At 40.7% G+C, this 11688-nt stretch overlaps 1 protein-coding gene across 4 annotated transcripts; it reads right to left on the bottom strand.

Moving 5' to 3' along the window:
* Positions 1–426: 426 nt before the first annotated feature.
* Positions 427–11364, bottom strand: hhatlb (hedgehog acyltransferase like, b). Of its 4 annotated transcripts, none has more exons than XM_060900859.1 (12): positions 11286–11364; positions 10422–10558; positions 9830–9897; positions 9609–9722; positions 7453–7647; positions 7020–7229; positions 6665–6836; positions 6436–6580; positions 6323–6358; positions 3418–3619; positions 1253–1394; positions 427–937 (listed from the first exon to the last, which is right to left on the bottom strand). In XM_060900859.1, exons 2-12 carry the CDS (start codon positions 10528–10530, stop codon positions 747–749), a joined length of 1584 nt encoding a protein of 527 aa, XP_060756842.1. In that variant the 5' UTR covers positions 10531–10558; positions 11286–11364; the 3' UTR covers positions 427–746. The 4 variants fall into 4 exon arrangements, with proteins under 4 accessions (XP_060756842.1, XP_060756844.1, XP_060756843.1 ...); XM_060900861.1 differs by having other exon boundaries at positions 6665–6779; XM_060900860.1 differs by lacking the exon at positions 6323–6358.
* Between the last annotated feature and the right edge of the window lie 324 nt (positions 11365–11688).

The raw sequence follows: 11688 nt of genomic DNA, 5'->3' as shown, positions 1-11688 counted from the left end.
GAAGAGCCAAGCGTTCTTGTTGGGACAGAGAGCTGTAGAGCATTACTGATAGCCAGGCACAAGACCATGCAACCCTTTGAAGGCCAGAAGGAGAATCTTGAAGTGAACATCTCTACTGGTAACCAATGAAGCTGCTTGCACGCTGGACCGATAGGCAAGTTTACATGTATACATCAGAAGATGAGCAGCAGCATTAAGAACACATTAACGCTTCAGTAGTTGATATATTGGCAAAACAGAAGCATGTTGTATGAGTCAACCTTCGATATCCCAAAAGTATGAATAAGGATCTCATGTTGAATGACGAACTTCCTGATATGTGCAATATTTTGTAGATGGAAGAACACACCCTTGCACACAGCATTGATGTAACATGACTGACATAGTTCTATCCAAGATGGCACCAATATTAAATGAAACCGAATACACATTTTTCTAGTCTCTTTATTTCCTAGACCAAGGTGGTTTATGTACAGTTAAGAGTTCAGTTTTCATATTTGCAGTAAACCGTGCCATCATGCAAAATCTCCAGTGATAAATTGCTAATTACGCATGCTAACTGTCAATTTGTTTATTTTCTCTTTTAAGGCTTATTATAAAAATGTTAGTGTTTCTCCCCTGTGTAAAAAAACAAAAACTACCAATTCTTATACTTTCCAAATTATGTAATTGTGTGTGTCTCAGGTTTGGATTCCCCCAGTATGCAACTCAAACCCATAGAAATAGTCTACCAGAGTAACATCTTCCTACTCTGACTTTTCCTTGTTGGGGTCTGTAGCAGTGGCTGAGGCATCGGTTTGGGGCTTGATGGTGGATGGAGGGGGGGCAGGTGGAGGTACAGGATCCTCAATCAAAGCCTGCTTCCTTTCTCTCTCTTTTATTGTCTGCACTAAGCAATAGGTCACAAACATCACAGTGATTGTGGTTAAGGGGAAACCTATAAGACAGAAAAAGGTTCAATTTTAGTTTGCACAGGTTTACTATGATTTAAAATAATGCATTATGGGAATTTTTTGGATATAATTTTTCAAATCTCATCCTTACATGACCCAGGCTATAATGCATTTGAAAGTCATGCAAAAATAAAACTTCTAATTTGGATTTATAAACTACCAAGTGCTGAAAGCACTTATTTTAAATGAATGTTACTTTAAAACAAGGTTACTATAAAGTAAACAATGCTAGTGTTGGATACAGAGTCCTTGAGAAAGCAGTGACTGTAGGTTAAACGGTTATTAAGCCACACACTTACCTTTCAGCAGTAACCTCTTGGCAACGAGCGTTGCAAAGTCAAGACTGTTGAGGAACAGGATGTTATACAGGACAATACTCCAGAAGTTGAAGGTATTGAACACTGCTCTAATTCTGCGAGACATGGATTCAGACATTGCAGTCTGGGGCGGGGGGGGAAAAAAAAACAAAAAACGTTAACAGGTCAGTCAGCTTAACTTGGGTCAAATTAGGGCTACATGTTAACAGCTGAAAATCTCACTATTCATTTGTTGCGAATTTGAGAATCCCCCCCCCAAAAAAAAAAAAAAGCTTAGGTCACAGTGAATAAGTACCTTTTACATATTGAACAAAAACACAGACACTAAATTAACAGGATGCATCTAAACATATACTTGCAGTATGTATGAATGAGATCATGATCCAACACCACAATAAGACCAGATCACTTGGAAAAAAAAAATGTCCGGGGGGGATCTAAATTTAGCAAAAAGGTCCACAGTATCAGTTATTTATCCAAACCCAAAAGTCATGAAGTGAAAAGAAAAAAAAAAAAAAAAAAGTGTTTCAGGTAACATGAAATACTAAAATAAGGTCGGTAGGTAGGAAAAAGGGGTTTTTTTTCCTTAATTTTTTTTTTTTTTATTTTGTTCGAAAAAATTAACACAAGTAAACATCTTACAAAATAGTATTTTGGCACAGAATCCTTTATGCCACACATCATAAGTGTTTTAAATCTTTAAACGAATAAAAAAAAAAAAAAAATCCGCAAGAGTTTGAGTTATGATCTACGGAAGCGTATTGCTGTCACACTAAAAAAAAAAAAAAAAAAAATTGGCTTAGAATCAAGTAATTACATGAAAAGATTGTTAAATTTATCACATTTTTACAATATATTTATCATGTAATATCACGATACGAAATTATCACGTTATTTCATGATATTTTCATGTAATAACGTGAAAACACCTTATCAAGAAATAACGTGAAAATAACGTCCTAGGCTAGGCTACTTCCATTAAAAGCAGACGGCCTAGCCTAGCCTACTGTAGAACTTGGGTCAAGCAAAAACACCGAGCAAAAACATGGCTGAATCCTGAATGACTTATTTGTATAAAAATGGGACTACATAGGCCGCAAAATGTAGTGTTTTCCCTGCCATGGAAGTGCACTTGTATACTGAAGAGGAAGCAATTTGCATTACAGCCTTGAATGAGGATTCAAAATGGCGGCTCGGCTCAGTTTTCCCTTCCTCCTTCAGTATACAAGTGTGCTTCCATGTTTATGCAGGAGGGCTGATAGAAGTGGCGAAACATTTTACTTTTTATCGTTTCTTTCACAACTTGAATGTGTTGAAACAAAAAATGACAAACTAACGCCGCTTACACTAAAATAGAGGGAAATTTGTAATAAAAACTTTACGGTCAGCAATTTCGACGCGGAAATTCTCGATCAGTTGGGTTACCGGAAACACACTTTTTGGCCTGATTAAAATATGATGGCTTGGGGAAATTGTGCGTCACCACTGAATGTCTCGGCAGCTTTCCAAAAAAAAAAACACCCCACACAGTCTTGAATGTTTGAATACAAATAAAGTGAAACTTTAAAAAAAAAAAAGCAATACTATGAATAAAGTCAAAGGAATACATACAAACATTTAAAACATTGCTGCGACAGCTATGGCTTGTTATGAGCTTGATCGAAATAAGTCTGTAACCCAGCTTGATTGCGGATTTGGACCTCCATCCATCATCCATAACCGCTTATCCTGTCCTACAGGGTCACAGGCAAGCTGGAGCCTATCGCAGCTGACCACACCCTGGACAAGTCGCCAGGTCATCGCAGGGCTGACAGACACCTACGGTCAATTTAGAGCCACCAATTAACCCAACCTGCAGGTCTTTGGACTGTGGGGAGACACAGGGAGAACATGCAAACTCCACACAGAAAAGGCCCCATCAGCCACTGGGCTCGAACCCAGAACCTTCTTGCTGTGAGGCAACAGTGCTAACCACTACACCATGTTGCCCTGGTTTTATACCTCCTTTAAGTTAATTCAATAAGATGCATCAACTGCAATGATGATTTCTATCCACTAGAGCATAAATCTGCCTGTCACCACCATGCAGGTGTTCATGATCACTATATTAACCATCTCTCCAGGGTTTCCTTCCTCCATACTCTTACCTCAATCGTAAAGAAGGGCTCTGTGGAGAAGAACTTGGCTGTCCACAGCTCAAAGTTGAGGCCAAAGCAGTTGAAGAGAGCCCAGATGAGGACGACCCAGCCCGGCCCAAGCCACAGCACCATGATGCCGTATGTGCAGAGTGAGGCAATCAACTCGTCCAGCACGTTATCATGTTTACCCCCGAGGTAATTATACACATACCTGCAAAGATCACCTGCAGCATTCAGCTGAAGTTTTACACACAGCAACAGTACAAAGCAATTAAACTGTACATACAGTCAAGCGCAAAAGTTTGGGCACCCTCATCACAAAGTTAAGCTCCCCCACCTCCATTTTAACAGTTGCATTCTAAATCAAGTCTGAGAACCAACAGGGTCAGAGCAAAACTTTTACAAAACATTCTTCTAGCTAAAACAGTATTACGCGTTTGTTTTCTTTGAAGGACAAAAGCTATTTTGGGGTTCAGTCTTTTGTAAAAGAGGTACCTTTTACATTTGAAGATAACTTTTGCACACAGATGCATGTAGATATCCCTTAAAAATATACACCTCACTAGCCACTTTTAGGTATCCCCATCCACCTGCTGTTTGATGCAGTTCTCTAATCAGCCGATCCCTTGACAGCAGCACAATGCATAAGATCATGCAGATAACAGAAGCTCTTGATTTTGTAATGTTCATTTCAAACATCAGAACGGGAAGATTGTGATCTCAAAGTGTGACTTGCACTGTGGCATGGGTGTTGGTTTGAGCATTTCAGAAACTGCTGATCTCCTGGGGGTTTACTTACACAGAATGGTGCAGGAAGGGGGAGGTGGGGGGGGAGCAAGTGACAGTTCTGAGGGTGGAAACAAACACCTCGTTAAGAGAGGTCAGAGGAAAATGGGTCGGATTGGTTCAAGCTGCCAGGAAGGATATAGCCAATCATAGCAATTTTTTTTTAAAACAACTGTGGTGAGCAGAAAAGCATCTCAGCATGCAACAGCAGAACACGTTGGGTTCCACTCCTGCAGCCAAGAACAGGAATCTTAAAGTCAAGAACAAGTTCCTATTAAAAAGTGGCCAGTGAGTGTATTTATCCATCTTGCATTTAAAAATATACATTAGGATCCAAAAATCTGAGTCCACCACCAAGAACAGATTAGAGAAGGCCTTTACCTTCATGGTATTTAGCAGAACTATACTTCTAATTTATTTCTTAAACAAATCTTGTTTAACCAAAATAGCACTAGACAATGCATACAACATCAAACTGTATGACCAAGTCAGACGGCAGGCTGTAGCTAGTTTAACTAGTGTCTACCTGCGATGATTTAACCCACCCACCCCTCCGGTACACACAAGACTGGTCTTGCGTCAATGCACAAAATGGCTGAGTGTTGCAGAGGGTTTTCAGTAGAGGCAGGTTGACAAGTGGATCACAAACTTTGCATTTCAGCTGCGATTTGCTTCCAAATCAGTGCAAATAGCAGGTTGACCCATGTAAAGGCAGGCATTCCTGCAACACTTGAGCAACCAATTGCAGGTTTAGAGAGAGAGGAAAAAAAAAAAAAAAAACACCCAGATTGAGTCCAGAAACACAGCTCCGCAAGGGGAAAGAGCTCTCAGTTCAAAGAACCAAGTGCAAATGTTCAAAGCGCTTCCGCGTCAGGAAAACGTGCGAAAAACCATATCCTGAGGCGAAGACAATCCCATGCTGAATGAATACAATCTAGAGTTGTGGATGAGCTGATGAGAGACAGGTGTGCTGGACAAAAACCAGCACGTCTGGAAAACCAGGGGATAGGGTGAAAGATCAGATCAGGACCTAGATGTTCCTGGGTGGCTTGTGACAAGATTCAGCTTAAAAACTGAGTCTTGCAATAAGTCGGACCACAATGAAGAATTTGATGCAAAACGCCTGCGTCCACCTGCATTCGGTTGCCACCCGACTGATCACAGGATACATGCCTTTCTGCCACCTTACCTGGGCAGTACCATGTTCTCACGCAGCACTGCTTCCAATACACTCCCATTTTAATCAGTGTTGCATTTCACAGACTGAAACCTGTTGCTTCAGTTTGGTGACGTTTTCTAGAAATAATATAGAACAGAATATTCCTGGGGGCGTCGTGGCTCAGGTGGATAAGGTGCCATACCATAAATCCAGGGACCCGGGTTTGATTCAGGCCCGAGACCATTTCCCGATCCCTCCCCGTCTCTCTCTCCCACTCATTTCCTGTCTCTACACTGTCCTATCCAATAAAAGGTGAAAAAAAGCCCAAAAAAAAAAAAATCTTAAAAAAACCAGAATATTCCTGCTGTATTACAGTCTACACCTATAATCTAGATAATATGCATTACTATAGTTCAGCATGTTAAGGTACATCAATGTGGAACACCCCCCCCCACCCACACACACACTTGCATTAATTTCCTATGATGGTTTCTCGGGGGGGGACTGTCTCATCTCATTGTCTCTAGCCGCTTTATCCTGTTCTACAGGGTCGCAGGCAAGCTGGAGCCTATCCCAGCTGACTACGGGCGAAAGGCGGGGTACACCCTGGACAAGTCGCCAGGTCATCACAGGGCTAACACATAGACAACCATTCACACTCACACCTATGGTCAATTTAGAGTCACCAGTTAACCTAACCTGCATGTCTTTGGACTGTGGGGGAAACCGGAGCACCCGGAGGAAACCCACGCGGACACAGGGAGAACATGCAAACCCCATACAGAAAGGCCCTTGCCAGCCACGGGGCTCGAACCCAGACCTTCTTGCTGTGAGGCGACAGCACTAACCACTACACCACCGTGCCGCCAGGGGGATTGTGACGATTTAAAAAGTTTTTGGTAGTGACATCTGACTTATGGAGCCTGTGGTCTTTTAAAAACATTACAGAAGGAGAAGATTGAGACTTACTTGCAGAGCCAGTCATTGATTCCTCGATCAAAGTGCCTTTAGAAAGAAAGTCAACTCATGTTTAGTGAGCACATTAAATGAGTGAATAAAGTTGAAATGAGGTGTACACTAACGTTTCAGAGAAGACGTAGAGCATAGTGATGCATTTGGGAGGTTTGGGAGGGTCCAAGTGGTCCAGTTGAGACACTGCGTTTATAACACCGAACATCACGGCGGCTTTCACCCATTCGTACACCAGATTCATGTATGCCAAACCCACTGGGATGGAAGATTGAGAAAAAGCAATCGAGTTTGAGAAGTCATTTAAAGCAGCAAATGTATTAAAAAGAGTTAAACACATACCAATAGTCCAGTCTGACAGGTGTTTCAGCAGCTTCATGTCACTTGGAAGGGTCAGAATATACATGAAGTGGAAGATGATGGCCACCATGACAATAACTCCCAAATGTAATAAGGCCTGGATGGAAATGTTCCACATTTCCCTTTCTTTACGGCTCAAGTCTGGATTATTAACCTGTTTGGGTCAAAACATGACTGAAAAAAGTGACTAAAAAGGAATTAATTTAAAAAAAAATTAAGTTACATAAAATTACCTTGAAGCACTTCAGCTTGCTTATGTGCAAGACACAATGGGTTTTGTGCATTTCTAGAAAGACAACCTATAAAAGTTGGGTTGGACTGCTGAAAAACGGCATACCTGGATATAGAATTTATCAAAGGTCATGATGGGTCCGAAGTAGAAGAAGGGGAGGTAGAAGTTGTACTTGAGCAGCTCCAGGATGCTGTAGTGACCAGCTTTCCTCTCGCAGTTCTCCAGAGCAAAGCTCATGCAGCGCATTATGGTGAAGCCACAACCACCATAAAAGAGCACTGGGCGCAGAGCAAAGTCTCCGCTCACGAACCCAGCCTGCAAATCAGTGATGGGCTTGATCAAACACCTTCCTGTTGGGACTTCTCTAGGAATTGACTAGAAGCTCGGATTCAGGAAGGTTGTGTGAGGTACTGTGTTACATAATACACTATACAGTCATACAAGATGATTGCATCTTATGAGAACCTGATCGATGGACAGCTGGAACACAATTATTTTTAAATCAACATATACTAAAGATTTTAATTGTGATTTCTACCTGCCATGAAACAAATGGCTCCATCTTAAAAGTAGCGAGTGTAAAGAGTCCAGCGGTGAAACAGAGCCACCGGAGTTTGACAAGTGAGATGCTGTAGAGTAGCAAGCAGTGTGAGAAAATAAGCATGACGTAGGTCCAACCCATACTGGTGAGAATGGCGAGGACACCGTACACCATGTAGACCAGAGACCGGTACTGTATGGATTAAGAGTGTGAAGTTAAGAAATTCCTGGAGTCAACACATTCTACAGTACTGTGCAACAGTCTAATGCACATGGGGGGGGGGGGGGGGGGGGAAATATACATCTAGACCAAAAATGGCTTTAAAAGAAAAAAAAAAGTTTATATAAACATCACATTGCTATAAGCAGCAGTAAGCCATAATAAATGAAACTGTCAATATTTGGCATGAGATGACCTTTTGCAGGGATCCCAGCAGTAATTGAAAAAAATAGAGGAATGTAAGAAACCATCACCAGGCGGCACGGTGGTGTAGGCTAGTGGTTAGCGCTGTCGCCTCACAGCAAGAAGGTCCGGGTTCGAGCCCCGTGGCCGGCAAGGGCCTTTCTGTGCGGAGTTTGCATGTTCTCCCCGTGTCCGCGTGGGTTTCCTCCGGGTGCTCCGGTTTCCCCCACAGTCCAAAGACATGCAGGTTAGGTTAACTGGTGACTCTAAATTGACCGTAGGTGTGAATGTGAATGGTTGTCTGTGCCCATGTGTCAGCCCTGTGATGACCTGGCAACTTGTCCAGGGTGTACCCCGCCTTTTGCCCGTAGTCAGCTGGGATAGGCTCCAGCTTGCCTGCGACCCTGTAGGACAGGATAAAGCGGCTACAGATAATGAGATGAGAAACTATCAGCAGGGGTCAAGGGGGCTGCCTGAAGCTGTTGAGATTTTAACATTTAAAGATGCTATAGAACACATTTTTTACATAGATTTAACATAGAAAAGCAACAGAATTTAACCATAATGTGTATCTATTTGATGCCATATTTTGTAATCAATGACATAAGTGGCAAAAAAAATATATATATATAAAAATTAGACGAAAATGTAGGTTTGAAGAATATACTTGCCTAAATATTCCACTGATTTTGTTATAACAATAGCATCCATAGTTCATCTCATTTGTTTATTTTTTTTGTTTCAAGTTAATGTCAAAACTAGTCTAATATAAGCCACATTCATTTTTCAAAAATCATGAATATGAGCAGAAATCAATGATTCAGTAATTAGATATATACATATGTACAGCAAATACTGGAGATATTTGATTTAAACCTCTCTTTTTGAAAGGTTTCACTGCAAAGGAATTTAATGCTCTTTTCTGGGGTGCATTCTGTCTTTCCTCCAGTTTTCTCTGCTTTTGTTTCCCTGATCTTTCCTTCTGCTTTTCTGATGTTCCTGCAGTGCTCTGAATTAAGTTCAACGCATTAGAAACAAAAGCACGAACGGAGTTAAAACATGTTTTCTAGCAAATGGGCGCAGCCATATTGTTTTCTTGTTCTATCGCGTACAGTCTCGCGGTCAGTGTTGCCAGATACTCCTGACGTTTTCCAGCCTAAAATGTGTTCAAAACCTGCCAAAATGCACTTGAAACCCCCCAACTGGGCTGATAACCGCGCAATCTGGCAACACTGCTCGCGGTATTTACATCAATTTAACTTCCGAGTGTTTCCGAATGTCAACGAGAACAAACGAAGCCGACGAAAACATCGCTAAAACAAGCAAACCAAATCAGAACGTATTCTGCTGGTCATTTTACTTAAACATATTTTTAATGGATATACAAGAGATTTAAAAAAAAAAAAAAAAAAAAAAAAACACCTTTCGCTAGAAAAAAGCGGAATTCCGCTAAATAGCGGACGTCTGGGATCCCTGCTTTTGCATCTTTTTTTTTTTTTTAAACACACACACTTTTGCACATTACTGTACACAGATAGCTTACAAGCCTAACTACAGTGGTGTATAATATTTTAATACTGTAAATCCATATGCAAGAGAAATGGAAGTTATGACGTTTTAGGATCACATCTGCAAATAGATGATCAAAGATTTGATACTCCCCATCCAGTTATTTTGACCTTTCAACCCCTACACGAGCTCACGTTCCATTTTATACTTTCTATATTATTTACACGACGCTTGAGACACACCTGAGGAGCCAGCATGGAACAGATCTTGGCAAATAAGACATGGCCAGACAGAGCGAAGATGATGTGCTCGCGGAACGTCGAGAACCACATCATCCACTCCGAATCAGCTGTGTCCTGCAGGAAAGAGTATAGTTTTGACCAGGGTTCTATTTACACAGACATGGCTGGCATAGTTGAAGCTGGAGAGAGGGGGAAAAAAAAATAAAAAAATTGGACGTCACCATTTTTCTGCCAAAGTAGTACCATCCGGGCTGGATGCTGGATCTGAAGGACTTGCGGTTTGCATTCACTTAAAAGGAAACAAATAATTCACTGTAATTTAGCAATATTAACAATATTGTTATACACAATATTTGCACTTACAATTTGAGATTCTTTACTATGATCCCTCACATTACAATTGATATCTTGCCTTGGCTTTTTGTCATGCTAGTCCAGGACTTCAAACCAGTGTCCCCATCCTATTTTCCCTTCTCTGCCTAGTGTATTAATACTGACACATGATCTGAGCTGCATGGCCTGCATAGCTCGCAGCACCTGGCCCTGCACTGCTCTGGCCTTTCAGACAATACAGCAGCTTCATGTGTCCTTTTGGATGGAGAAGTAAATAACCATGGAGGGGGAATGGTGCAGGAGGATAGCGGACCTGTTGTGGCAGCTGAAACTGGTGTGTACTACTGACAAAAAGTGATAAGCCAAAAAATTTGTTCAACTTGGTTTGGTCTGATCTGAGACGCTCTGTGTGTGTGTGTGTGTGTGTGTGTGTGTGTGTGTGTGTGTGTGTGTGTGTGTGTGTGTCCCCGTCCGACTTACAGCTGGACACCTCAAAAATCCAACTGGCAGCCCAGAGCATTGCCATGGACAGCACCACATAATAAAAATAGAGCTCATACTTGGGAAGAGCTGCTTTGATCCCCATCATGTGAAAGCAAAAAAGTCACTCCAGGCACCTAAAAAAATAAATAAATCTCACTTAATGGAATAGAGAAACCTTGATATTAAAAATCAAGACACATTACTAGATCTCAAATGCTAGAAAGTTTAGAGAATTAAATACTTATTAGGGAGTTAATTACCATTTCTTCTCCAATCTCAAGAATAGAACATAAGAACATGCACTGTCTGCAAAAATACTATATATATAAAAAAATTAAAAAAAAAAAAAGAGTTGCTCCTGAAATACTAGTCATTAGAAATTAAACTGTCAAAATACCCAGTTACACAAAATGAAACTGCCAGTCATCTTCACCCAAGACAGACTAAAAGGTTTGTACTCCGAACAAAACTTCACACTTGATATTTTGAAAACTTGCAGCTTGTCCGATTATTTTAAAGTCCAGGAGAGTCCTTGAGCATTTACAGACGAAGGAAACATTTGTCAAACTGGAGACTCGTACACTATGCAGCACTCACTATTTTTAAACTGCAGCTCTTTGTCTGCTCAATTATGATTTAAGCGTCACAATCTTTCCAGTGCATGCTTTTTGTAGTTTATAAACCTGCACCTCTCCATGGGGGGAAAAAAAGTCAAACTGCGCATTTGTTATTCATATAGTAGGAATGCATGCATATAAAATTAAATGAAGGTTAAGGTGAACTTTTCATTGTATATTGTTGATTTACATGTCATCTGTTAGTAACGCTTCAGTGATTAAAATAAGCAGCTGTTGTACTAACCTTAAGCAACCTTTATCAAGTTGGGTGTTTAAAGTCAATTTAAAAAAAAAAACAAACAAACAAAAAACTTGACAATCCCCTTAACACAAACTAGAAAAAAGTGGAAAAAAAGTCAGAGATTAATCTAACATCCAGTGTGCTTCCCCTCACCAACTGTGGCCCAAGTTGTCAAGCAGGGACAGTTAAAGGTGAACAGTATTGTGAGACTGGACAGTTTTCCCACCCATTTGGGCTATTTTTAATCTCACTGGGAGATTAAAAAAAGTATGGAATTGTGACTGGTATCTATAATGTGGTGTGATTCAATTTGAAGACATTTACATTAATGTTGTCATCGCTATAGTTAAAGAAAGGTTTTATTCAAGTTTAGATTGCTTTTAATTACTTTGGGAGGGTTAAAGTC

Source organism: Neoarius graeffei, chromosome 19 (genome assembly GCF_027579695.1).
Source record: "Neoarius graeffei isolate fNeoGra1 chromosome 19, fNeoGra1.pri, whole genome shotgun sequence".
NCBI lineage: Eukaryota > Metazoa > Chordata > Actinopteri > Siluriformes > Ariidae > Neoarius > Neoarius graeffei.
This window is presented reverse-complemented; position numbering and strand designations above follow the sequence as displayed.

Bases quoted from the DNA above. Each gene is read 5' to 3' on its own strand.
- hhatlb (XM_060900859.1), bottom strand. From the start codon at position 10,530: ATGATGGGGATCAAAGCAGCTCTTCCCAAGTATGAGCTCTATTTTTAT. The intron at 9,898-10,421 runs GTAAGTCGGACG...TTTCCTTTTAAG, and splicing joins GATTTTTGAGGTGTCCAGCT to TGAATGCAAACCGCAAGTCC. The intron at 1,395-3,417 runs GTAAGAGTATGG...CCCCCGCCCCAG, and splicing joins AGCCCTTCTTTACGATTGAG to ACTGCAATGTCTGAATCCAT.